Consider the following 26,859-nt stretch of genomic DNA (forward strand, 5'->3'; position numbering starts at 1 on the left):
AATGCAAATCCTGAGAGGCGTTGCTGGCAAAGCAAGCTTGGCAACCCTTAAATTAGCAACGTGCAAGCGCGCGGCGTTCTGCCGGGAGCTCCTCGTGCCGTTAATGCCGACGGTGTAACGAGCCTCGCTCCCCGTTCCCGTGCAAGACGTGCACACCGGCGCGGCAGACGGTGTATCCTCGCAGCTCCGCGGGATGTCCCTCAGCACGCCAGGACGGTGGAAGGACCGTCAGCACTGAGGTGAGGGGAAAGGGGCTCTTTGATTGACCATTTATTAGGATGGAGCCGGAGGATAAGACAGATGGCTGGGGTTTGTTGGCAGGGAACTCCACTCCTGTTTGTTTAATTAGTCACCAGACATACCGAAAGCTAAAGCATGTTCCATGCAAACTCGGAAGCGGGGTGAGATGGACCATTTGCACTTGTCGTGCAGAAGCGACTTGGTGATCCTCATCTCACGGTCCTGCTGCGGGATCGATGCTCCTGCATGTGGGATCGGGCATTCCCGGTGGCTTCAGGCAACCTTTATCTCCCTGCTAGGTTTTTTTTCCCCCAAAAGGGATGGATTCAGCCATGTGCACGGCTTTTTAAGCCAAAGGGGGCACAAACCTGGAGTTTTCCTTCCTCCAGCACCCACCAGAGCAGATTCACCGGTGGAGGGGTTCAGCTCCTGGTTTTCCCATCACGTCTCCCTCCTTCGCCATCTCCCGACACCTGAGCACATCTCTTACCTCTGAGCTTCCCTGTCCGCAAAGAGACCGGGACTGGGAAATGCTGCAAAGGTACCAGTGTCGCTTGTTCCCTGAAGCACAAGCCGTGCGCAGATCAGACATTTGACACCCTTTTGCTGTCCCCACAAATAAGTGCTCTTTACACCTTTATTTATGTTTCATAAAGCGTTAGATTCTGCTTGGTATTTGCTGTCTTCTTGCAAACGCTTGTGCTTGGGTTTGGGGTTTTTTTCCCTATTTCCCTTCTTGGATATACCTGCATCACTCATCCCTCGAATACCAGGGAAATAAAATCTGCGGGGGGAAACCGATAGCCCGAAAAACCCCAAATCCTGCTCCTCTCTGTTAGCGCTCGCAGGGTTAAATCCATCGACTGCTCGCCAAAACCCCGGGACAGCATTTACCACTGAGCGTGCCGATATGCAAAACATTCCAAAAGAAAAAAAAATTAAAATAATTTTTAAAAAGACCCCTTTTTTTTTTTTTTTTTTTTTTTTGCCGATGCGACATTCACCGGAGTCGAAAGTAGCATCCCCCCCCCCATAAATTAAAAAATAAAAATAAACCCTTGCCATTACCCCGCAGTCCACTAGATGGCGGTTTCCTCCAGCGGGAAAATCCGGGGTTTTGCCAACCGGCGGGGGGCGCGCGAGGGCGCGCCGGCGCGCTCGCCTCCCCCCACCCCGCGCCCCGCCCCCGCGCTCCCCCTCCTCCCCTCCCCTCATCATGACGTCACCGCTATGCAAATGAGCGGCATGTGGGGGAGCGGGGGCTCGGCGCGCCGCTGGGTTCAGTCTCGCGCCGCGGAGCCGCCGCCGCCGCCGCCGCCGCTCGCGCTCCGCGCCCCCCCCCCTCCTCCTCCCCTCTCCCTTTCCCACCCCTTTTTTTTTCTTTCCCCCCCCCTTTTCCCTTTATCCCCGCCATGGCACGGCCCCCCCCAGCGCCGAGCCGACCCCCCCCGCTTCCCGGCGCCGGTATGAGTCAGGTGAGTGTTTTAGTGCGGAGGGAGGGGGGGGGAACTTTTTTTGGGGGGGGGGGGACGGACACAACTCACTTCCCCCCCCCCACTTTAGCTGCAGTGGGGACACCCCCAGGGTGCTGGATGCATTGGGGGGGGGGTTGCTTATCCCGGGGTGCTGGATGCATTGGAGGGGGTTTGCTTACTGCCCCCCCCATTGGGGTGCTGGATGCGTGGGTGGGTGGGTGCTTACCCCCCCCCGGGGGTGCTGGGGGGGGGGGGGGGGCTGCTCCCAGCGCTGGGGGTGTCACAGATCTCGTTTGAGGAGGAGGAGGAGAGCAGCCGGGCTGCGGTGCCCGGCCCCGCTGCATGCCAGGGCCGAGGGCGAGCCTTCCTCCTCCTCCTCCTCCTCCTCCTGCCCCCCCCCTCCGCCTGACACCCCCCCTTCTCTCTTCCAGGTGTGAGGCCCCCGCCGGGAGGAGGCAGCCCCCGCCGCAGCCTCGCTGGGGGCAGCCCTGACGCTGCTGCTGCTGCTGCTGGGGTTTTCCTTCTTTTTTTTTTCCTTTTTTTGGGGTTTTTCTTTTTTATTTTGGTCACCCCCCCCCCTCCTTCTCCCTTTATTCCCCTCCTCCTTCCCTCCCTCCCGTGTCGCCGTCAGGGAATCCAGCGCTGCACCGAAGCCAGAAGAGAGGGAGCAAAAACCCAACCCAGGCCGAAAGCTGCGTCCAAAACAAAACCCACCGGTTTTATTGCAAAGGAGATTTTTTTTTTTTTTAATTTTTAATATTTTTTTTTAATCCTGACCCGAAACGCAGGGAAGGAAGCGGAGTCGGGGCAGGAAGGCTTTCCCGGTATATTTATTTTCTCCCCCCGCAGAGGTGTCTCCTCCGGCCGCCGGCTCACCATGATGTTTCGAGACCAGGTCGGCGTGTTGGCCGGTTGGTTCAAGGGCTGGAACGAGTGCGAGCAGACTGTTGCGCTGCTTTCGCTGCTGAAACGCGTCAGCCGGACCCAAGCTCGATTCCTCCAGCTCTGCCTGGAGCACTCCCTGGCAGACTGCACCGAGCTCCACATCCTCGAAGGGGAAGCCAACAACCCCGGTGAGTTGGTTTTTGCTGCAGCCCTTCTTGAACGATGCTCTAATGCAGGCAAAATTTAAAAAAAAATTAAAAAAAAAAAGATAAAACACCCAAGAGAAGAGGGAGGTCGGGGAGCCAGGGCTCCCCAGCTCGACTGCATCAACAGCTTCTCTTACGTTTTATTTTTCAAACGGGTGATCGCTTATTTCAGTTTATTTCACAGCAAACTACTCTAGTCTATGGCGTGGTGTAACTACGGTAGCATGAATGATTGGTGGGGTTTTTTTCCTCCCCCCCCTCCTTCCTCCTTCCATGCAGTTTCCTGTGAAATAAGTAAGTCAGGTCACGTAGAGTCTGGATTTTCTAGGCTTCTTTTGGACAACGTGGCTTGCTTTGCTTTCTGCAACATGCAGAAGCAGCCCATCACTACCTTAGACGAACTGTTCTTTTTCTAAAGGTCTGAGCAGCTGGGTTATCCTACTTTTATTTTATTTTATTTTTTAAATGTGGCCGTTCCTATTTCATCATTCAGATCCTGTTTGGACACATTTTTTCCTGCGGCTCTGAATACCCCCTTGTGTTTCAGTGGAGCTCTAAGAAAATACGAGTAGGCTGTTTTATGTTACTGAACGTTCAGGATGCATTACAGCAAACGTGCATGGCTACAAAAGTATATTTGGGGTTTATTTATACACCGTTACAAGTTACTCAACTCCGCAGAAGTAAATGGAGTTGGAGCAGGATGAGAATGGCCCGAGCGAATTGCGCCATGTGTTAACGTATTTATTTACGGGTGTGTGTGCATTACCAACATGTATGTTCCTAAGCGCGTATGTGCAGATGCACGCAGGGCTGCAAGTCGCTTTAAGCAGAGTTTCTGATACACAGAGTATGAGCACGGGGGGTGAAATCTCTCTTTATGTTGCATAGTTCTGTTTCCCCAACCCCTCCAAAAAAACCCCAACAAAAAACCAAAGCAAAAACTCCCCCCCCTTGTTGCAAAGCCATCCCTTTTATTTAAAATCCCGGGGGGTTGCGGCGGGGATGGGGGGGGGTTACCCGGGAGCTCTCGCTTTTCGAGCCGTGCGTGTCGAAGCGGTGTCGGAGAGCAGCCCCGTTGCATTTTGCGATAGGTGGAAAAATTTTGCGATAGGTGGAAATTTTTGCGGGCTGACGGCGGCCGGATCCCGAACAGAGCCCCCGGTGTTGACGGGACGGGGAGGAATGCAGGGTCCTTCTCCAGCTGTTCCCTATTAGAGCACCGAGCCGGCAGGATTTGGCAGCTGCCTGTGCTGCCATTTGATGACAAGGTCCAGCGCGACGTCGCCTTCGACCGAGGACGGATTTAAGTCTTTCTGCAGGAAACGCAAACCCGGGGCTGCTCCAGGGCTGGCTATGGGGGGGGACAAGGCTGGAATTGGCCCGTTCCCTTATATAGCTCGCAGGAATGAGAGGGAGGAATGCTGCCGAGTGCGCCTGGGCGCGATACTGCTGGTTTTATAAACAGCTGAAGGGCCGAACCTCGTCCATTTGGGGTGGGGAGGCCCCTGGGGGTTTGGGGGGGGGGGCAGGGAGGGAGCATGCTCTCTAAATTCAGCTGCTCTGGGATAAATATGCCGCGATTCCCGTGGCAAGGCGGCGTGAGCAACGTATTTTTAATAATTGTTTATCAGCCTCATGATGTTTTCGTTCAAATCGTGGGTTTGGAGGTAGCCGCGTCCCCTCGGTTGGTCAGGTAATTAGAGGGGGGTGATTTACCTCCTGACCGCAGAAAAGGCGAATTAGAAAGGAAAACGGCGTTTTGAAGTCTTCCTGGGTACGAAGTCACTTAGGGCCGTCTGCGTGGTGGCATTTGCTTGGTGTAAGCCAGGGTGGACACCAGGGGTTGGACCCTTCCCATCTCTACTCGTGCGAGCAATCCCTGCTCGCCCCTGTAATCCCATTGACCTTGCTTGGCACGAGGATTTCTCCTGCGAGCTGAGCTTGGCATCCAGCCTCCTGCCTGTCCCTTAGCGCATTTGTGGAGCTGCATGCGCTTTCCCTGACGTTCCTTCCAAAAATTTGAGCTGTTCCTCCAGGGCATTCGTTACTCCAATAGCAAAACCTGCATCTGTCGAGGTCCTCTTTCTCGCCAAACGCCTCTCCGTACGGCTTTCCCGTGGGATGGACATACCCGTGCATCCTGCGGAGCAGGACATGCGCTTCTCCGAGCCGCGCGGTCCTGTTGCGGTGGAGGGAAGGGTAGCTGAGATTTGCAACCGGGCGCCGTTAGGAAATAGCTCTTAGGCTCCGGTGTTAACGCTGCCTTCTTTGTAAAACCACCTGTATTTCTTAAATCGCTCCTATTCAGCACCCGTTTTGCAGGCTGGCATTTGTCACTGGCCTGGCAATGGAATCGCACCAAGTTCTTCTGAAAAGCAGCGTCATCGTCTAACCTTGCGTTACTCTTTGTCGGTTGAATCCCGTTGTTTGCTGAACTAAATTTGAGCTCGATTCCCTCCCAGGCTGAGGTGGCTCCTGGTATGTTTTCCTGGTGTTTGCTGACTTGGAAATGGTGGCTCCCTGCTTGTAGATGTCCCACCAGCATCCTTGTTGATGTTGGGGACATGTCAACAGCGGTGTGCAAGGGACCACAGGGTGACGGGGTTGCACAGCCCGAACGGGCCGTGGGAGCTGGCTCTAAGACGTGGTGTGGTCACCTTCAATGAAGCACGGGTGAAATCCTCCGTCTGGCAAGGGGTGTCACCGCGAGTTGAGCGATGCTGGTCTGAATGCAATGGGCTGGTCTAATGTGCCGGAGCAAGTGTCCGAATTGACTTAAACGGTGGGTCCTCGTGAGAAGTGAGTTGTTTCGTACGTGCAGGACCTGTTGCTTGTCCCAACCCTGTTGGGGAGGTGGGAAAACTTGAACGTTACCCCCAGTTCGCAGCCGTTAGAAGGAGGCGGCAGCCCCGCCGTGTTCCTTGGTGGATGGGCACCATCCTTGGCAATATTGTCACCAACAACTGAGATCAGGAGGAGGCCCAAAGGGAGATGGGAGCATGAAATCCTCGCTGGCTGCTGGAGCTGGGCTCACGAGCCTTTGGGTGTGTGGACCAGGCGTGGAGGAAAACTCCTCTGAACAAAGGTGTCCAGGTTGTTTCTTGCCTGGTAGACTCCAAATAAGAGGTCTGCTGTATGGCAGATGAGATGGAAAAACCTCAAGGAAGAAAAATAACTCTTTTTAACTAGTTAATTGACACGGAGAAGCAAGCATATTTATTTTGAAGGAGTTCTATCTTATTTTTTCCAAGCGTGAGGGTATTTTTTGATAATGGCAGCCGAGCCCTTCTCATTAGGACTGCAAACCTGATGCGGCTCTGCAGCGTACAGCCATCTACAACCCCCAAAAAGGCCTGAGGAGCCTCCTGCTTCTGTGGCTCTTTGGATACCTGCTCAGGCACGGAGGGGTGGATGTAACCGTGTTGCCCACCTCGGATGAGAGACATCTTGCAGAAAGCTACACTGGAGACGTGGTGACTACATGTGGCGCGGGGGCTGCGAGACCACCTGCAGTCCGCAGTGCATTTACAAACGTTGCTTGATTATAAAGGTAGAATGGAAGTGAGAAGCAAACGCAGAAGGAAATCTGTGTGTTTCTTCATTAGGTGAAGTGTAGGGCTTGTGGTTGTCCTTCGTGGTGGCTATGAGTAGCCTCGCAGAGCCTTAGTGGTTTAACTGGTAAAGAATGTGGGTTGCTGCTAATTCAGTTTGAGCGCAAATGGCTTGGCCTGCCGCGCACGGAGAAGAATATAGAAACCATATTATCCGCGCACAGAAATAGAAGGTTCAGGTATTACATAGCGCTATTTAAAAGCCTGCTATAACTTCCTTCCTTCCTTCCAGCCTGGCCTCGCTGGGCGGCTTCGTTCCCAGCTGCTCAGAGCCGTCAGGACGCGGCGACCTCCTCCGAGCCGCCGGTAAAGGTCAGGCAGGAGCTTAACGTGCCCCGTGGTGGGAACGGGACCCACGGTCCTCCCGTGCCCGCCGGCTGGGGCTCAGGCACCGAGGGGTGCCGGGTACGGCCGCTCCGCGGGATACAGACCCGCTGAGGAGGTGGGAGGCTGCGGAATCCACGAAACGTGGTCCGTGGGCTTTTTGGCATTGAGCACGAGGTGTGCTTCTGCTCTCACCTGCTCGGGCATCCCCTCTCCAATGGCCAGAAGTGGGACCGGGGTTTGTTTTTTTTTTTTACTGGAGTAGTCCCGAATCCCATCCCACCAGCCCCAGCTTCGGAGCTCCCGCGGTCTCTGCAGATTGACAGAGATGCCCAAAAGCTCCTGTGGGTCCTCCAGGCACCCAAGCACCCATCTGCACTGATGTGACAGCTTTAAGCTCTTGGTCTTGAAGGACAAGAAGCTTGCTTTGCCCTGTGCGCAGAACATTAACTACTTCACATGTTAAGGCCAAAATCTTTATTTCATGTCGGCAGGCTGTCAAGTATCACAATGAGAGCATCAAAATGACCTAGATTTCTTGTCCTGGGAAGGACTGGCTGGAGGAAGAGACAAGGGTTGCAGGCAGCGGTAATGTCTTTAATTAGACCGAGTGATGCAGCTGGAAAAAACGGCCAAGCATGAAGGTGCACCAGCTCAAAGGAGGGCTTGTGTGGTTGTGGGGTTTTTGTGTTGGTGGTTTTGGGGTTTTTTTTTCCCCATCAACTGTACCAGCTGGTCTATTAAAAGGTATTACATGTTCCTGCAGACCTCGCCTCTTATATCCTTAGGTCATCGTGGCTCCAGCCCCTACGACTGTTGCTGCCACCCCATCTGCAGACAGTCTCCCAGCTCATCGGGAAGCTGCTACCCCTCCGCTGTGCAAATTTTGCAGTTTGCCCCCAGTGCCCCCCACTGATGGCACTGGGATGATTTTCCCAGTTTGAAGATGGTTCCCATTTTTTTGGCTTTTTTTGTTGGTTTTTTTTTTATTTTTTTATTTTTCTTGGCTTACCACTGCGTTGCAATGCTGAACTCTAAAGTGCCCTTGGGCTGTGCAAGAGCATCGCTGGGCTGTCCCACGGGGGGGACCGGAGGGGCTGAGCAGGCATCCTTGGAGGAGGACGGGGTGAGGAGCTAAGCCCCATGCTCGGTGGGAGCGATAGGAAATTTTAAGTGCAACGCTGGACGTTGGCATCGCGTGGTGCCTCTGCATACTTGCCTCTGCCGGGAGAGGGGTGTGAGCCGCCCTGCCAGCTCCGCTCATTAAAAATCATGAGCTGGGACTCTTAAATGGAAGGATCTGCTGAGCTGTTGGACACTGGTTTCTTTTAATCTGCATGCTGTTGCTTGAGCTGCTGCCACGCATCTTGCCCAGGTTTTGTTTGCAAACTTGAGGGCTGGAAGCTATCTCGGCTGGGTTTTTTTGGAGAATAGCAAGGGGAGGGGTATGGAGGTACAGAGCCATGTTAGCCAGGGGCTTTGAGCAAGGCTACACACCCAGTATTCTCTTGCAATTCAAAGATACTTTTCTTTTGAAAGATGCTTTCCGGAGGAGCTGTGGGAAGCACCGCAGGCCAGCATTTGGCTCACGCCAGCCCTGGCTGGAGGCAGGTCTGTGGCACGGCGAGAAGAAGGCTCCCCTTCGCTCTCCCCCTTGCCCTGTTACTGGGACCTAGAGGAGACGCCTCTGGGCTTACGCTTAACTCTTCTATGCTTTCTCCTATTTGCTTAAAAACGCCTTCCTTCGTGGTTCCTGGCACGTGTCCCTCGCAGTCAGAGAAGCGAGTGGCGAGGTCTCCTCCACGGGGCAGAGCTAACGAGGGCTGGGTCGTTTGGGTGGCGGGTGCGACTCTTCTGCGTGGCAGGGCTTGCCAGGGGGAACTTCTTTTTAGGTAACGATGCTTAAGACAGGAGAGAGGGAAGAAAAAGTTAACTCATGAGAACGGCGTGGTTTGCTGCCTGGAGCATCGTGTGGTGCAAGAGGGTCTGCCCGCGGGTGGGCTGCTTTCTTCCAAAGAGACTTTTCTGTACTTTGCAGTGTCCTTTTAACCCTTTTGTCATATAGTTGCATGCCTCAGCGAGGGACCTGATGTCAGGGTTACTTTCCCCACTGGCTGCAGTTGGGAAAAATCCCACTGTTGAAGTGCGTGTAAAAAGATGCAGAGAAGCATTTCACCCATCGTCGCAGACCTGAGCTGGAGTTCTCTGCCTGGACCAGCTTGTTGTTGTCCCTTGATTTCTATGCAGATGCTACCCTTCTCTGTAGGTATCTCATGTTTGTGCTTGGAAAAGGAGTCGAGATTAAGTTCTGCCCCAGAACAGTGGGTGCAGGGAGGCTGTAAGTGAAGGCGAGGAACCGCACGGGGCATCGCTGACAGCGTATGGCAGTTTTCAATCCATCAAGATACGGATTGATGGGAGAGGTCAAGGAAAACTTTAGATCGGGAGCCGAATAAGAACCAACTGTAGAGCCATCAATTAAAATAATCTAGTTTGCGAATGCACTTATCTTCAAATGAGATTAAATGGATGAATGGGGAAGGCGCTTTGCTTGTAGCCTGGGCCGTTGCGGGTGGATGATCGTCTGCATAGTTACGTACTTTGACGTGTTAGACCTCAGCATCTGAACAAAGCTGCGTGCCCATCTCGCCATTTATATTTTCCACGTTTGCATTTGGGCCGGTTGCTTTTAAAACAGTCGATGCTCTGGTCAGCCAAAGTTTCCCTGAAGCGGTTGGTGAAGGTTCCTGTGGACCAGGTGGATCATGGTGTGAATTCCCATCTTCCTACAGTTTCTCAAGCTTTGGCCTTTCTTTTCCATCTTCCATCAAAAACTACCTTTATTTAATTTTTGGCCAATGAAAGCCATTTTTTACCGAGCTGCGAGTTACGTTTGCAATCGGTGTGAGTAACTGAAATAGTAATTAGCGTGAACGCTTGCTATATTTTAAGATGCGTTCGTCAGTGCTTTAGCTCTCCAGCTTCGTGCTTCTGTCTAATGTTACCGCAGATAACTGTTTGGAGAAAGGGCACCCCGTGTCCGACCGCTGCATCCAAACCCCAGGGCTCAGAGCCGACAGCCCCTCGGGGTTGGGTTCATCGGGGCTGGTGTACTACAGCGGCTGCTGGGCTGCATTTTTGGGGTCCCACCTGATTGCCCCAGTCTTCTCCCCACTTCTTGCCTGGTGCTAAGTGAGTGGGATAACCCCATATGTGAATGGCGTGTGCGTGGATATGTACCTCGGAGTGGGCATGTGCCCTTTGTATTTTCTTTCTGTTTTCACTGAGTAAACAAGAGCGTTAGTTTTTTTACTAACTCTTAGTTACGCAAGAGCTGCTAAGGGGTCTGAAGGAGGCTGCGGACTCTGATGCGGTGGATGTACGGCCTTGCATGCTCGCCCCTTTTCTCTTAAAAAAAAAGATGTGTTTATCTTCGCAGCCTTAAGAAGGAGACCCAGAGGTCTCCGCCGAGCCCGAGTTTGGCGATGGCAAGCAGCCAAGCCGGTGGCTTTCCATCTTGGCCTCAGTAATTACAAATAAAGTTGAGGTTGGAGCGAGCAGATCCGTTCCCGGCTTTCCGCCTGCGCGCCGCTTCCTCTTCCGCAGCAGATGCGTTAAGTGGAGGGGCAGGATCTCATCAAAACAAGGTTGGGATTGTTTCTCGGTTGGAGAACCGTGGTGCTGGCTTTTCTTCGGAAGGGGTTGCGTTTCTGGCGTAGGGGGATTGCAAGCTGGGTTTCTCCTCCCGGAGCAGAGGGTTTGGGACGGTCTCACCCATTGCGTGATGGCCGTGCAATTCGGTCTGCTCTGATTTTTGGGTCCTGAGCAGAAAATGAGCCCGGTCGGGGTGGGAGGACCAGCTCTGGAAGCAGAAACCCAGTTTGCTTTGTACCTGGCAGGAGTTAGCTGCGTGAGGCAGGTGGATGGGCTTTTACTAGTTTTTCCATGCCCGAGGCAAACGCATCTGTCTAAGGCAAGAGGAGACGTAAGCGAAGGATTTATCAGCGCAGGTTCACCCTTCCAAAGCCTGGTTCACAGCTTGCAGTTTTATCTGTGTATTTGCATGTGGTAACTCCATGGCACGGTATGGTTGTGTCAAAGATTTTGGCGGAGGTGTCTGAATTGTAGCGTGTTTTTTCTGATCAGGCTCTGGGCTTGCCGAGCTGCCCGGGTGTGCGGTGCAGCACCTCGTCTGAGGCTTTCGGGGCTTCTGTCTGGAACAAGCGAAGGTTCTGCTCGCTGATGAAGCCTGTAGGCTTCTGATCTCTAAGTTGAAACTGGGGTGATAATGGGTATTTTGCTACTATTAATTCTGGCTTCCGCCCTTTGCAGACTTTTCAGGGCATTTGCAGTGCTTGAGCTGTAGCACAAAAAATTTCTCGTATTATATAAAAACAATCCGTGGGGCAGAAAAAGACTTTCTCCTGCCCAGGCTACTGTGCTTCAACAAACTCGTGGTCATTTTGTATTGTGAGCGTGGGACTTTCCGTTACGGAAGATATGGATGGATATGATGTCTCTGTTGCACCAAGGGCTGAGCCAGCTTCTGCCGCAATCCCTGCAAGCCTTCCCTGACACTTGCAGGAGCTGGACGTGGCCCCGCGTTGAGCTATCATGCCCAAAGACGTTATTTTACTTAAAGTAACGTTAATATTGTGAGTGTCATCTGCAGGATTCAGCAGCTTTGCTCTGCTCTTTGCTGTTGAGCAAGGCAGCCCTGGAGTGGAAGCACAGAGCGCTTTAAAAAGCTTCTCTTCTGTTACTGATCCTCACAAGTAATTAGTTCCAGATTTCTCTTCTTTTTTTCTTTTTTTTTTTTTTTTTTGATAAAACTTATTTCAGACAAACCACAAACCTACCTTACTTTTAACCAGTTAGTTCTCCTGTTCCTTGCCTACACTGTTGCCTGGTGGGGTATGTGCACGTGTTGTGTTTGGAGTTTTAATTGTTGTAAGAAGAAATTGAGTGGGTGGATAAAACAGGGTTTGACCAGGTTTAGCTTGAAGCATTTTAAAACTCACTTTCCATGCCACTGCATTTTTTTTGTTGTCTGTGTTTTCAAAGAAAAAACACTGAACATCACAGATCGGTTCTTCTTGTCCTTGTGTTTTATTGTCCCCTTCTCTCTGTCCCTCGTCTGCAACGGGGAGTGAAGAAGGAGGAAAACCAGGAGAGAAATGTGGAGGAAAAAAACTCACAACTCTTGTTGTGGAGAAACTTGGCTGATCTGACTTTTGCAAATAGAACATAGTGTTTCTGCAGCAGCTGTGGTCTATGTTCATGCATTTTCCCGGTTTTCATAGTTTTGCTGTTGGGATATTCCCCTTGTGTCTCATCCAACAAAAATCCATGTGATTTTTCTACCTTTTTTTCTGTCTGTTCCCCAGTGTGCTCAAAGTGCCCATGGGGTCAGCTTGGTTCTTAGTAGGTTTTTTTTAAAAAATCTTACAGTTCCAAGAAAGTGGATTATTTAAAACAAAAAACAAACAAACAAAACAATCCAAAAAAACAAAGTCCCCGGGCTGTTTCCCACCAGATAATGCGAACGTAGATGAAACGTTGAGTTACAGCTACCTGAGTGACCTTTTAAGATAAGAATTGTTATTGACTGGCGGTATTATGTTAAACTGATAAGAAAGAATTCTTTTTCAAAAGAGGAGGGGAAAAAAAAAAAACAACAAACCTTCCAGTAACCATAACAACTTACTCGGCAACGCCGCGGGCAGCGCACAGCTCCTTCCTGACGCTGGTGCTGGGGTCTCGATCCCGTCCTGCAGCCCCTCGGAGGGACCTGGGAAACCTCCCCGGAGCTTCAGGTTGGTGCTCTGAAGGATGCTCGAGGTCGCTTAACGCTGCTCCAGTTGCTGTCAGCCCCCGAATTTTCATCCTCTGTAGGGGAATTTTAGCTGGAGAGTTGTGCTGGGGCTCGGCGCTGTGCTGGTGAGTCGGATGCTGCGGGTTTTGGGTGTTGTGGGAGGGATGGGTGCGAGGGGAGGAGGTGCTGGGAAGCAGGAAGGATAATTTTGGAAGGCAAAGGAGGATGCTTTCGATGGTCCTTGCTTCAGAAATGAGGAACCGGGCAAGGAAGGCTCTTCCTTACCGTTACTTCCCATTACCTTCCCTTACAGGCAGGCACAGCGCAGCCCGTGGAGCCCCGTCGGGAGCTGGCTCCCATCTCTGCACCCCAGCAGAGGTGCCAGCTCCCGTTTCGGGTTATTGTAACAGAGTGAGGCGTCTGATGAGGACATACCCGTGCTTAAAGCTTTCCTTCGCCCAGATGAGCCCTGCTTGGTATGTTTGCACATGCTGCTCCTGGGGATGCTGTCAATTTAAAGCAGAATTCACACTTCTGCCACGGACTTCGTTACCTTCTGTTATCAGGGGCTGCCACTGAGATTATTAGAGCTAAAGAAAACCAACCGTGAGCAATTGATTTTTCTTACCACCTGCTTTTCTTCTTCCTCCCCCATCCCTTTGCGCTTGTATTACCTGCGTGTCGCAGGTTCCCATGTTTCGTGGAAAGCGCGTGTCCACGCTCGTGGCTCGCGGGTGGGGGTGAGCCGAAAGGTGAACAAGCACGAAGCAGCAGCTTGGAAAGCTCAGAGACCCAGGGGGTCTGAAAGGAGAGGGGATAGGCCTGATACAACAAAAAAATACTCTAAACGCTTTAGAATTAGGTCTAGGGGGAAAAAAAAAAATCCATTTGAATACGTACCAGCAGAAGCGGCAGAGGTGTGCAACTCGGTGTGTCTGTTCGGGAAATCAATTACTTAAACCTGCTCGGTTAAAAGAATCATCGCAGCAGCGTGAATTCTTTTAACGATAGCTCTTAGCACTGTGTAAAGGTGTCTTCTCGGACTGCACTCGCTAACCTTTCATCACATTATTCTGAAGCAGTCAGTTGGATGCTGAATGCTTTTTGTAGCTGATGTCAAATCTCGGTCAGCCGGAGAGCCTTTATAAATAAAGGTGTCTGCTTGTATTCAGGCATACGTGGATAATAGCTGCTGTAATTCAGCTGTCCAGCTCGGCTACCCGGCTTTTATAAATGACTGATCAGAGATTCCACTGAGAATGAGTATTTAAAGGGATGGAGCTGCTAAAAGTGGTCTCTGTACTGATAAGTATAGCGAGTCTCTATCCCCGGGACAGGTGGCCGGCGTTGCCCTCCTTCCACTGATGTCCCGGGTTTATATTTCACACAAACCAAATGTTGCATTAATAAATTTTTGCATTGCGGCTAGATTGCAGGGCTCTGCATTAATTTTTTGCAAGCTACACTTGAATCTTTCAGTTTGTCATCTTTTTCTTTTCCCTTTTTTTTTTATGGGAGCGGGTAAACACTCGGAGATCTCTCTGGACAAGCCACAGCAGCTGGAGGATACTGGTTTCTCTATGGAGTGGAGGAATTTCATCAGAGGAGCTATTGTTTGACTGTGTTCTCAGCATTTTGGCAACTGTTCTTTAGATTAACCCTACAGAAAGGGGAGGGTGCTCTTTGCCGGGTCTGAAATAATTGCAAAAATGTGGGCAGATGCTTTTGCATTGTTAGAAGTCGATACTGGTTGGTAGTGGGGAAGCATGGTGTGGGATTAAGGAACGAAGGAGCCCAAGTTCTTTAAATCCCTCCTAAAGCCAAACTGGATGTTAGCATTGATGTTCAGTTGTTTTCTGTTTTTAAAATAGAAATAGTTCGCGTTTTCTGTGCCCGGTTCCTGGGCGCACAGCTTGCTTGCAGGGTGGCAGCTTGCGGGGAGCATCGCCTGTCCCCTCGCGGCCGGTGGTCCGGATTGTTTGGCTCCATCCCTGTCCCCGGGCTCCATCCCTGTCCCCGGCCACTTCTGTACCCTCCCTCGGAGGGAAGATGCTGAGAGCTGCCGCACGGCAAGTTTCTTGCTGCGGAGGCTCCTTGGGCCGTTCCTTCTCTCCCGGAGGGCTGCGGTGGGTTGCAGCTGGCACTCCCGGCCCGTGTCCCTAGTGAACTAACACAGAATACTCCCTGCTGGAAAATCCATTTTCCTGGGCATAGGCTGTTGTGCTTGGAAAGGAGGAGGATTCGGTACAAGAGCAAGCATCCCACATATGGCTTGGATATGGCAGGTGGGGAAGGAAACCCTGCCCCAGCTCTGAAATGTTTGTGCCTAGGTTACCTGTGTGCAGGGCCCTTTTAAAATGTATTTCTCCATGCATTTATTTATTCCTATCCTGCAGCTTGAGTCCTGGCAGAGCTGTTTATATCGCCGTATATCCACATGCGGCATACCCCAGCCCTTTCACCATTTGCATCCCTTGCAGAAAAACATCTCAGCAGAATGTGCCTTCTCTGGGGTGGCTTTTATTTGCTTATTTTTTTAATTTTTTTTTTTTAAAAAAAAAAAGGTTGCTAAAGCTTTTCCCAGGAGACAGTCAGCACTTCTGAGTGACTTCTTGCATTCCCGGGCTCTCGTCCCCGTCCTGCGTGGGAAGGCAGGGCTGTCTCTGCGCACAGCTGATGCTGATGCCCTGGTTCCTTTTTGGTCTCCCCTAGCACTGGCCAGGCTTGGACCCCTGTGCCCACGCCGAATCGCAACGTAAATGAGTCCCACCTCAAGGATGGGAACAAAGAGGGATGTAGTCTGCTGCCCGATGAACCACCCTGCGGAAGTCAGTGATGCTTTTAGCTGGGTTTAATTCCAGTGGGTGAGTCCTGCTTGCCAATGAAAGCGATAAAAAATTGCTTCTTGGGGTTTTGAGTGTAATTATGCTGAATTTATCCTGCTGAATTTGGCCCCTCGGCACTGGTGGAAAACGGGAATGACCTCCCTAATCCTGCTAGGGCCACTGAATCTGGCAGCAGGCTCCCCGAGCTGGAGAAAACACTGTGCGATGCTGACTCTCTTTTTGTACGAAGGCGCATCAAGGTGTTCTTGAGTTAACAAATAGATGCTGCTGGCGAAAGCTGGTGGCTCTGGAGAGGCAGAGCTCCTCACTGCAAAGCTGCCCGGCTGCAAAAGCTTGGCATGTGCCCCTTCTTCCCCTGGGCACACCGCTCTTCGGTGGCAGACGTGGGTACGACGTGCAGATTTTGCTTTTTTTGGGTTGATGGGTGGGGAAGTTAGCTCGTGAAATCTCACGTTTTAGCTTGTGGCGTGAGGGTGGCAGTGTCTGATTTACCAGGGCAATAAAATCTGCTGCTGGTGGTGGATAGCAAAGAACCCCCTTAATGGGTTAGGTGGTGGCTCGAGATAGCCGGACCGGCGTAGAACTGGAGGGGTGAGTCGTTCCCGTGCACCGAGGGACAACACGAACTCCCTGTGGACCAGCAGTCGCACCGTAGCCTGGGCTCTTACCTGCTCGTGCTCTGCCGCGAGCGCAAGGATGCGTCGCCCACCCGTGACCCGGCGTGGTCCCTCGCGGGGGACCTGGAGGAGAGTTTGGCAGCCCGTAAGCTGTGGCCGGGGGGTGATGAAGCTCCTCGCCCACCATGCAGCAGCTTCTTCCTCTGCTGGTGCCTGCAGAGCCGAATTCAGCCCCTGGCTCCGTTAGTTGCCAGCTCTGCAAAACATAACCGAGGTGGTTTTGTTTGGTTGTTTTGGGGGTTTTTTTTAATCTGATGTGCTTATTTTGGTTCAGTTTACCCATACAATTACACTAATTTGCTCTATTATATGCAAAGAGATTAAAAATGCATCTGGCAGAGAGGATTAAAAACTAGTAATCTGGCTGTTAAGAAGCACACGATGTTTTAGGATTTCCTTTCTAGGTGTGCGGAGCTCTGTAACATAAGCAAATGTGATCCTTTGTAGTTGCAGTTTTCATAGGGAGAGCTCATTAAAGCTAGTGTGATTGTTCAAGTAAACGAGAAATGAATTAATTTAAAATATAAAACTAAATGCTACCACATTAAAGCAGTAGTCATGATTTAAGAGCTTGATCTTTGTTTTGGTTTGTTTTGTTTTTTCCTGTACGTGAACCTGGAGCAATAGGGTTGCTTTACCTTTTAAAGGATTTAACAAGTTGCTCTAATTTTCTTTTACTGTTGCAGTGCTTCAAAATAATGCAAGGTCAGACCGAGCGTAACTAATTCCAGTTTGAAGGCAGAGGGTAGCCTGTTTCTCAATAGACTTACAATTAGTGCAGCAATACTCCTGCCTTCAAGAGGGACGTAGCAGGAAATGAGACTGCTGGAATCTCGGTAAATAAAAATATGTGCTTAGGGATTTTTTTTTCTCCCTTTTTTTTGTACAAGGAGACGGAGGAACCCTATAAAAGCCGAGGTTTAATTTACTTTTGCTTGCTTTCACGTGTGCTTCTGGCCTGAGAGGACTCGTGGCAGGAGGTCAAGCAGGAGGATGCCCTTGCATCCTTCGGGGGCTGGCAAACCCCTCCGAGGGTGCTGTCTTTTGAGTTCTCATCACTTGGTTTGTCCGGGTTTACCCATGGCAGGGTCCCAAGGATGCCGAGAGCTTTTCTCCCGGGATCCGAGTTGGTCTGGTGCTGCTGCGTGAGCCCTGCTGCTCCATCCCAGCCGGGCGCTGGGCTTTCGGGGGCAATCGCCTCGCCTTGCTATTTTGCAGAATCTCTTTGTTGCACCATTAAGACTTGTTGTTGTGAATATTAGCTTCATCATCTTGATGTCAGGAAAAAAAAAAACCCTGGCTGTTTTCACATCGCTCTTGGTATGCTACCCGTTCTGGCCTCCCGTGTAACAAGAAGCCCAAAGCATCATCCTGCTTCTCCTGCAGCAAGCGTGCGTGTGGCCAAAGCATATCTGGCTTTAGTTAGGTCATCTGTGGGGATCCTGCAGCCTGTCCCGGCTGCAGTGCTGCTCCGATGGATGGTGTTAATTAGCAAATAACTGTCACCGTGTCACCTTAGTGCTTCAGGTGATGCCCAGGGTCCTCCACTGCCATCATTAGAGAACAGTTTCCCAACTTGTCCCTTACTGCATGTGTTAATTTTGCTTTCAGAGTCTGGACTGCTGTCGCAGTCCATGTGCGTCCCTTTTTTCCGTACGTTGCGGTCTCCTGCTGCCGGAGGTGGCCGGCAGCATGGTGACACCGTGAGCCTGGGTAGGGAAAGGGGAGCTGCCATGCCCTCGTTCCTATTTACCTTCCCTTTCCTCGTCCAGAGAGACTTTATTTTCACGATGTAGAGGTTGCTAGCGATCGCCACGAGTGTTTGCCGCCACGTGCCCAAGGGGAGACGATGAGGACGAGTCCCGTTTCCCACCAGCCTTGCCCCATCGCCGCCGGGATGCAGGTGCCGGTCCCTGGACCACTCTGACTCGTCCCCACGTGGGATGCAGCCAGCAACCTCCCGTCCCGTCGGTGCCAGCTGGAGCCTCGCCGGCAGCACCAGGCATCCCTGGGCATCACCTTCCCGCTGGCAGAGCCGCGGCCGAATAAAAAAGCGTTTTTCTTTCTCCGTCTCCTACCTGCTGCGTGACTGCCCGGCCTCAGGGAGGGAGATGGGGCTGTGGGCATCTCTCCAGCCGTGCTTCGGTCTGCTTTTATCTCTCTTGAAATGTCTGCACGCCCTGGTTTGCAAATACAGTCAGCTCTGCCTGGCTCCATTGAGGTTTTTTCTTTTTTTTTTTCCTTTTCGTTAACTCCTTATGTGCCCCTGGCTGATATAATTTGGCCCGTTGTGGTAGAAATCCCAGCGTGTGCTCCATGCTTGTGCTCTTTTTTTTTTTTTTTTTTTTTTTTTTGCAGCAAAGACCGTATGTTGCAGCTCCCAGGAGAGAGGAAAGCAGAGTTAAGTTTTCATCTCTGTCGTAGCTAATTTAAGGGGTGAGAAAGCGGCCTGGGTTTGTTTTTTAAGAACTGGGCATATACTGATAGTACCAGTGTCAGAACTGAATAACTCAATAAGCTGAAGAATGCAGTAATATCTAAAATTAAATCTGTTCTTAATTGCTGGGTTATAAATGGCAGCGTTTTCTCCAAATGGAATTAATTTATTATTTTTCAATTGCCGACACAAGACTCAGCAGCGTAAACCCCCCAGTTAGCATTAATACAATAATAAGGCGCTTCCAAAAGGTGCATTTGGCATTCGTAACGCACAATACAATCTAACAAACCATAAACTGTGTCAAAATACTGTTAAGGTGGTAATTAAAACTTTAAAAAAAAATGTAGAATAGATGAGTACATTCCAGATTGTGACTTTTCAATGAAGCTCTTTCATAAAAAACATTGTTTCTTGCCAAAACAAATTCAAAGGCATTTTTGTAATTTCTGTTGGGGAAAGGAGGAGTGTTTATCCAGCTTTTCATGTTGGCTAGGCTTTTTGACTTTTCTTTAAGGAGGGGGAAAAAAAAAAAAAAAGGCAGTGCAAAAAGAGGTATTTTTGTCTGAATGTGCATTAAAAAGTCTTGCTCCTGTCCTGTCCAGAGTGATGTGCAAAGGCTGGAGAGGGATGCGCCTGGGGCTGCAGGGCTTTCTTTAGCATCATAGCTGCAACCCAGTGGTGATGGGATCCCCTCGCACATTGCGGAGCCCGAAGCGGTTCCTAACGGCACGAGGATGCCGGGGGTCCTGCCGACATGGGTGGCAAAGCTCCCCTTGCCTCCGGTGGCTCCTGTTTTTGGAGGAGGAACCCCCCCGCGGGTGCTCGGGCTGGGGCTGGGGTTCCCACGCTTGCTTTGCAGAGCATCTTCTGCAGTGACAGGCATCCAACTGGTGCACAAAGCAAAACTGCTTGAGGTATTTATAGGTTTTCCTTCTAATTTTTTTTTATCCTTCCAATTTTGGACACGTTTTTGACAGCTTTTACCTGCTGAGTCACCATTCATCCTCTTGCACGGGAGCTACTCCTGCCATACCAATTCCCCGAGCAGGCTTGAGCAACCATCGTTTAAAAATAAATCCTGTCAAGGAAGTGTTGGGGTTTTTTTTTTTTCGTATCACCAACTGCTTTTCCTGCTGTGTGTTAGCCATCTTGTGCAAGAAAGCAATTTTATAGATGCGATGCCTTCACGTTGCTAAGGATGGCTTTATGATTTATCACGTCCCGCCGCAGCGTACCGTATGGAGGAACTGCGTGTTGAAACCAGATAACGGTGCAACTTTTGAAGATAACTATATCTGATTCTGCAACAAGTGCTCTGGTTTCCCTAAGATGGACTTTTTCGGTGGTAAACCGCAACTTGAGCACAAACTGTTTGATTCGCGTAGCTCCGCTTGATAAATAACTCCTCGTCCGCGGCAAGTAGCCGTGACTGTTCCTTCTGATGGATGGGAAGGGAGGGTCGGTCTTGCCAAGGGTAACCCTGATATCCAGGTCGGTTTTCTTTCCCACTTACCAGGTTCAGATGGCAGCAGTGTTTACAGCTGTTTTTGCAGTGTTGCTTAGTGTTTAATCTGCAACGCTTGCTTGCAGACTGCCTGTTGGCGGCCAGACCCTGATGGCCACCTCTAGAAACCACTTGGAAAGACTTTGGGTATGTGCAATGTCGCTCATTCAGGGTATCGAAGCATCTGCCTTCCCGTCGCTTCAAGTGCTTTCTGCCCCCCCCAAAAATGCATGTCAGATTTATTTGCTTTGCTTTATTAGCTGTAGTTTTGTGCGTTGGGTAGTAAATGTCAAGAATATCGTTAGCTCCTTCCTATTTCTGTATTCTCACCGACTGGAGCCCGCACTGATGCTGTAGATGAAGGGGGGATTGCTTTATGGTGTGCACGGCTGTTCTGCCTGAGCGGTGTATTCCTTATTTTGTGGCTGCTTCCACCTTCCTTCTTTCCGGGGAATACACTGCAGAAATTAAATATTCAGTCTATTTATAAATTTCAGTCTAAATATTAATCCGCCTATATATTAATTCTCCAGGTGGTTGCATTTCACTGTAATACAGCTGCTAGTGGGATGTTAATCTTAGTGAAAGTCTATTTTAGCTTTCTCCTGGTTGTACAGCCTGCAGTTATCCCGCGGGGCAAATCCTCCCCCAGGAAAGAGGAAAGGAGGCTATTTAAGGAGGAGCAATTCGGGAGGGAACAACTGCGGCTGAAACCGAAGCCAGGTTTGGGAGGAGGAGGCTGGGAAGGAGCTATTTCAGGGGAAGGCTTGCCTGGCCACATCGACGTCGGGCACGGAGGTGTCCGTCCACCCTCCTTCGTGTCTGATGACCAGCACTCGTTTTGACACGAGAAGTTTAATGCGTGATGTTTTCCTGACAGGCTCGCACGGGGAGGTGCAGAAATGTAGGGTGCCACTGGTGGTGTAGGTGCCTTGGTGGTTTGGGGGTGTCTGGTAGGTTTTTGTGGCATCCTTCGGGGTTCTGCCTGTGTGCGGGTACATCTTGCATGCACTGCAGGCGTTAAACGTTGCACGTGTTTTGTGTTGCGTGCCTGCTCCTTCCTTAAGGGTTTTTATATTTCATCCTGTCTTCCCAGAGGATCCCAAGCAGCCTCTTCTCCAAACTGGGGTCCCATCCTGCTTGCAGACATACACTTTGTTTTCCTTCTTCTCGTTTCTTCTAACGAGCGGCCCATCTTTTCCATAACTAAACTTCTAGTGCCCCAGGGATATGCTGTATTGATCGGCCAGTAAATCTCTGACCTCAAATTCAGCAGGGCAGCTCAGGTCCCCATGGGAGCGGGGTTTAAGTGTGAAACCCTCGGGATATATTCACAATCCTGGATGCGATGCTCTAGCCCTTGCCCCTGTAGTTTTTCTCGAAGGCACAGAAGACGACAAGCTTTGTACTTCTGCTGCTTTTAAATCTGAATGAGTAATTCAATAACGAATAGCTATCAGTTCATTGCTTTCATGTTAAGGAGAAGTCCTATCCTTTGAAAGCCTTTATATAAGAATATATGTGAGCTAATTTCTAATCTTGCGCGACTAACCAGTACTTGAACATAAGGCTTCCCTTTATCATTGCAGTCTCTTTTGTTGTAACAATCTTCAGCAAATGTTTTTTTGAGAATTTAACGTCTATCTCAGACGCGTGGTGACACACTCTTAGTCCTCTCTGTGCGTGTAAGACTAAAAATGGCCTTTTTTTTTTTTTAATCTTTCCGGGATGCTCGTGAGTACTTAGCGCTAGAAGGGAAAACAAAAGGCCCACCAACACCAACAGTTTCTGCAAAAGAAGGTTTCTAAAATTGCATCTCCTTTTAGTAAGGAGACCGCGTCTGCCTGGGCTATAACACAAAAATTGTTGACGTGTTTTGCTTAACTTGCTAAGGGTTTTTCAGTGCCGGGGATTTGGTTGGGTTTTTTTTTTAACAGTTGGAAAAAGCTTGTAAAACTGGGGAATGTATGCAGTGGTTTTCCCTCCTTTCTTATCCCTGCTGCTCCTCGCCGGGCTTGCCAGTGCTGCCTGTGCAAGGGTCCTAAATCATCTCCTTGACGTCTGCGCTCGTCCTTGTGCGCCGAGCCTGGGCACAAGCTTCCTTCTGTCCTGCATCTTTCTGCTCGTTTAAGATGGAGTTTTTGTTTTCCCTCCCTATCAGCCTACGCGGGGACTCGAGGGCGAGCGGCTCGTCGTGCCCTGCATCCCGGGGAGGGAGCAGGGATGCTGCAGCCCCTCTCCTCGCTGGCATGAGCTGTTTGCAGCAGGGTCGAAACGCTGAAATCGCAGTAGGGATGCGTTTAGGGGAAAGGGGGCCGTGGTGGCACGGGCCGTGCATCCCCGCTCCTGAGCAAAAAGGGGTTCTTACTGCAGGAAAAAAACCTTCAGGGTTGTGGGATGGGACTGGATGGTTGGGTCTGGAGCTGGGGCTGCTGTGGTGGTGGTACTCCTGTCCAAAGGATTTCAGCTTCCCATTATATATTGAATAGAAAGTGAATTGGGCCATGCAGTATTTAAATTGTTTTTGAAAAATCAGCTTTTTTACAGTTACTGTTCATCCTTCCTCTCAGATGTCGCTTTGGCTGGTGATATGTGGTAAAGAGGAGAAAAAAGAAGGGGAAATCCTACTTAGGGATAAAGAACAGTGTATTGTCCCTAGTGCCGGAGCCAGGCAGCGAAGCGTGAGAAAGACTCGCACAGGACTCCTTGCGGCCGCCTGTTTCAGCTTCGGCCATTTTCCCATCAAAGCAGAAGCCACACAAATATCTCGGTTTTTATTATTGCCATGATAAAGGAACCATTTTCTGTCTGAAGTAATAGCTGTAAGGGATTTCTTGGGTAGTCTAGAGGGATAAGCAGGCCTTTTGACCTGCGCTGAGGACGCAGGGGCTCCTCGGAGTAAAGACTTTGAGCTATACAAGTTCTCATGTCACTGAGGATGATGATGGTGTGCTACGGCATATCTGAACCTTGCTCGAAACACACAGGTTTAGCTTCATTTTTCTTTTTTCCCCAGGGGTTTTACATGCCCTGCTGGCTTTGTACGCTTCCTTCTTCCCATGCACGTTGGTCCGTGTGCAAGCCGAGAGCTGATTCCTGGGGAAGTCTCCCCGTCGGCATCCCGGGAAGAGCGGGATGAAGGCATGCAGATGCCTTCAAGTTGAGGGATCCCTGTACAAATGCTGTTTTGTGCCATCTCCCCTCGCTCAGCGGGGAAGTCCCCTCCGTCTCTCCCCCGGTGTCCTTTGGAGATGCTCCAGGAGAGCATCAGCTGGGGGGACCTTGTGCAGCTGGTGGGGATGGTTGGATTCCAGCTTCCATCTGTGGAGATATTGAAAAGACGTGTAGACGTGGTGCTTGGGGACATGGTTTAGTGGTGGAGTTGGCAGCGTTAGGCTTACGGTTGGACTCGATGATCTTAAAGGTCTTTTCCAGCCTACATGATTCAAGTAACTAGCAAGTAACTAGTGATAGGATGAGAGGAAATGGCCTCAAGTTGTGCCAGGGGAGGTTTAGATTGGATATCAGGAAAAATTTCCTTACCGAAAGGGTTGTCAGGCATTGGGACAGGCTGCCCAGGGAAGTGGTGGAGTCACCGTCCCTGGAGGCGTTCAAAACACGTGTAGACGAGGCACTTCAGAACACGGTTTAGTGGGCATGGTGGTGTTGGGTTGACGGTTGGACTCGATGATCTTAAAGGTCTTTTCCAACCTAAACGATTCTATGATTCTATCTATGATTCCACTCTGGGAGGGGGGTGGATGGGAATTCCATGTGTGTTCGGATGAGGAGGTGCCTGCCCACCCAGGCTTGCTGCGGGGTGGGAGCAAGGAGACCCCTTGGCTCCAGGGAGGATCCCTTGTGGCACCCCGCGCGCCGAGGGATGACTTTGAGAGCGATGCCCCTAATCCAGACCTCTTAAAGCTGCTGCTGTCCTGCTTTCGGTGGGCAAATGGGAAAGGTTTGGATGAAGGCACCGTCTGATGGGCGCCAGAGCTACTCCCCCCATCCGAGACCGCGAGATAAGCCGAGGGAAAGCGTGGAGACGTATTCCCTCCCTCCCCCGGCACGCACATAACCCCGAGGCTTGGCTGTTGTTTCAAAGCTGCTGTCTGGCTGTTTTAAATTTAGGAACCAGCTCACGCAGGCGCAGGCTGCGAGCAGCTGCACCGTGGGGCAGGGTGTCTGCACTGACCGGAGCTGCTCCTCCTCATCCTCCTCATCCTCATCCTTCTCCTGCCGGATCCGCTGCGCTCCCCAGCCCAATTCTGTATTTCCACCTCACCTGCGGCATTCCCGCTTCCGAGTCGAGTCATCGGGAATTAGGGGTTTTGGGGGGAACTTTTGATGTTGGGGGAAGAGAAGCAGCGGTGAGAGCGGCTCTCGCGGGGTCTCGAGGTCTGTGCACCCACATCCCTGCGTCCCCGGTGCACGACCTTGTCCCGCAGTTGCGTTTCGGCTATAAAACGCTCTTTTTGGCTTGAGAAGTCGCGTTGGCGTGGACTTGCAGAGCACACAAGCATGCAGCTCCTGTCTCTGCAGGCATGGGTTGAAGTCAGAGCATCAGCATCTGTCTTGAAGCTTGACCTTTTGTGCGCTCGCTATTGCAAACACAGTTTTTTTGCAAACTTGGGGGGAAAAAAAATTAAAAATACGTAAAGGGCTGTGCTAAAGGCGATCCCGGTGGGATGGCTTCATCTTTAGCCCCAGTTTGTTTCTTGGTCCCCTGCAAGGGGAAGATAATCTACCTGGCAAGGGTGCTGGGAAGCTAAATTAATTCACGCTGAGGTCTTCGGTTAGAAATCGCTGCAGTAAGCACAAAGTGTGGGTGTAGGCATGGTGCTGTATAGCACTCGGATGGCGCCTGTTAACGTACACGTAGAAATGTGCTGATATCTTTCAGCGTGGCTTTAAAAGTCGCCTGTACCATTGAAAGTGTAAATATAGGAACAGTAATCAGCCCAGCAGTGCTCTCTGCAACCTCCAGCTTCCAAAGCGAAGCCTTGTCTTTCCCTTCTTTCTGCACCCGCGTCCCCATCTTGCATTACAGAGCCCTGCTCAGGATGTGCGCTTGCAAGACTCTCTGTTTTTCCCAATCTGACGGTCACAGAGAATTGCAGCTCTTTGTCAGGAGGCCTCATGCCCCTCCTGTCATCAGGCAGTGAGGTTTAAATAAAAGGAAAGTTTCTTTGGGTAGGAAAAAATAAATAAGGCTCCACCTGAATTTCCTGGGGTTTTTCTTTGTGGTTTTTTTTTTTTTTTTTTTTGTCAGGAATAGCCTGAAACGCTCCTCACTAGAAACAAATATGAGCTGAGGTGTCTGTGCTGAATATTATAATTTATTTGAACCGAGTATAATAATTTATTTTGAGCACACTGTGGAAGCAGGAGGCTGCAATAGCTTTGCAGTCCTTTGTGCGGGTGAAGGGAGGAGAGATGGGGATGAGGATTTCTGCTTTGAGGTGTGCCTGGATGTGGTCATCTACATCTTGGCCAAAAAATGTGAGACCCACCCCATTCATCCAGTCATGCAAGAAGCATTGCTTTGCCTCATCGCCATGCAGGTTGTGGGTAAAGGGGAAATTGCTCTGCAGACCCCTCTGCTGCCCTTGCACTGGAGTTTCCTTGCATAAGGCTTGGCACAGTTTCTCGGCAGAGATGGGAGTTTACCCCTGTAGGAACAGGGTTCTCCTTAACAGAAGATCTTTGAAAATAAATAAGTATGTTTTTGGTCTGGAAAATGCTTTCGGATCCTTAGATCCTCCAGCCAGAAGGGAGCATGCTGATCCTCCGGTCTGGCCAGACAGTCGTGCTCCGTCATTCCCGTAGCCGAGCTCCTGGTTATTGGGTGAGCTGGATTTTATTTCGGCATTTTCCATCAACTCCGCGAAATGGGGTCAGCTCTTGCCCGCTGCTCTCTCCAGTGGATGATGTGCTCCTCTGGCAGAAAATCTTCTCTGCTGTGCCTAACCTCGCCGATGGTACGTGTCAGCAGCGCGTAGGGCTCTTATCGGGAGATGAACGCAGATGCTCAGCGCTGGAGGTTGTGGGGGGAAGGTGGTTCCCAAGGGTTTGGCTCTCGCCATCCCTTCTCCCACCCCAGGATGGGACGGTGATGGGCAGCAGCATCCCTCCTCCTTGCCCCTTGGCTGCCTGGTTCCAGTGGGTCCCATCAGCATCACGAGGGGCAAATAAATAAATAAGTAAATGCAGCCGGGGGGTATCCCCGCTCGGAGCAACCCGCAGGTTTGCAGCTGATCGAACGCACCAGTTGTACAGACTTCAGCTGGGGCCAGCGGGTTTTCTTCTGCCGGGAAGAGCCAGGTTGAGCGATAAAGGCCCCCTTGTTAATGCATATTGCCTTAAGCTGTGTTTCCACAGCCTTCCGTCTGTTTACCAAAAGTATTCAGACATGTAATTCCACCGGATCTGGCTGCTTACGGAGAAGGCTGGATTATTTGTGTTTCATAAATAAGGCCAGAAAACGCAAGGTCCAGAGCACTGAAAGCCAGCTCTGCATCGCTCCTAGTGGGGCTTCTTTTTTGGTCCCATGCTCCTGCCCTTTGCTTTATTTATTTATTTTTTAATTTATTTTTTTTTTAACCATAGCCCCCCTTCCCTCTGGCCCCCATGCGCCCCGTTATCCATGTTCTTTCCCCAAACTTTGCGAAACTCTGCAAGCCAACCATGTTGCCGCAGAAGGCGGCATTTGTGCCCCCTTTGCACCCCTTCTGGCTTTACCCCACATGCTTTCAGCTCCGCTGGCTGTGGGACACGGCCGAGCAAACGTCGCTGCTGGAAGGAGGAATAGCACGGGGCTGCTTTTTAGCATC

At 50.8% G+C, this 26,859-nt stretch overlaps 1 protein-coding gene and 1 long non-coding RNA gene across 6 annotated transcripts in view; one reads left to right on the forward strand and one right to left on the reverse strand.

The window, feature by feature from the left end:
* The first annotated feature begins 1,595 nt into the window (after positions 1-1,595).
* SAMD4A (sterile alpha motif domain containing 4A) overlaps positions 1,596-26,859 on the forward strand; it is a 106,707-nt gene continuing 81,443 nt past the window's right edge. For 3 of the 5 annotated variants that reach the window (XR_011324585.1, XM_069783107.1, XM_069783104.1), the window contains exons 1-2: positions 1,597-1,715; positions 2,147-2,788. Coding sequence is in view for 4 of the 5 variants with exons in the window: in XM_069783107.1 (XP_069639208.1) it covers positions 2,593-2,788 (196 nt within the window). In the remaining variant the exon portion in view is untranslated. Of the gene's footprint in view, positions 1,716-2,146; positions 2,789-26,859 lie in introns of all 5 variants that reach the window. The other 2 variants (XM_069783106.1, XM_069783105.1) reach the window with 2 other exon arrangements.
* LOC138685367 (uncharacterized) lies at positions 2,450-3,186 on the reverse strand. The gene is made up of 2 exons (XR_011324586.1): positions 2,944-3,186; positions 2,450-2,827 (listed from the first exon to the last, which is right to left on the reverse strand). It is a non-coding gene; the product is annotated as an uncharacterized lncRNA (long non-coding RNA).

The sequence above is a fragment of the Haliaeetus albicilla genome, chromosome 5, assembly GCF_947461875.1.
Source record: "Haliaeetus albicilla chromosome 5, bHalAlb1.1, whole genome shotgun sequence".
In the NCBI taxonomy this organism is placed as follows: domain Eukaryota; kingdom Metazoa; phylum Chordata; class Aves; order Accipitriformes; family Accipitridae; genus Haliaeetus; species Haliaeetus albicilla.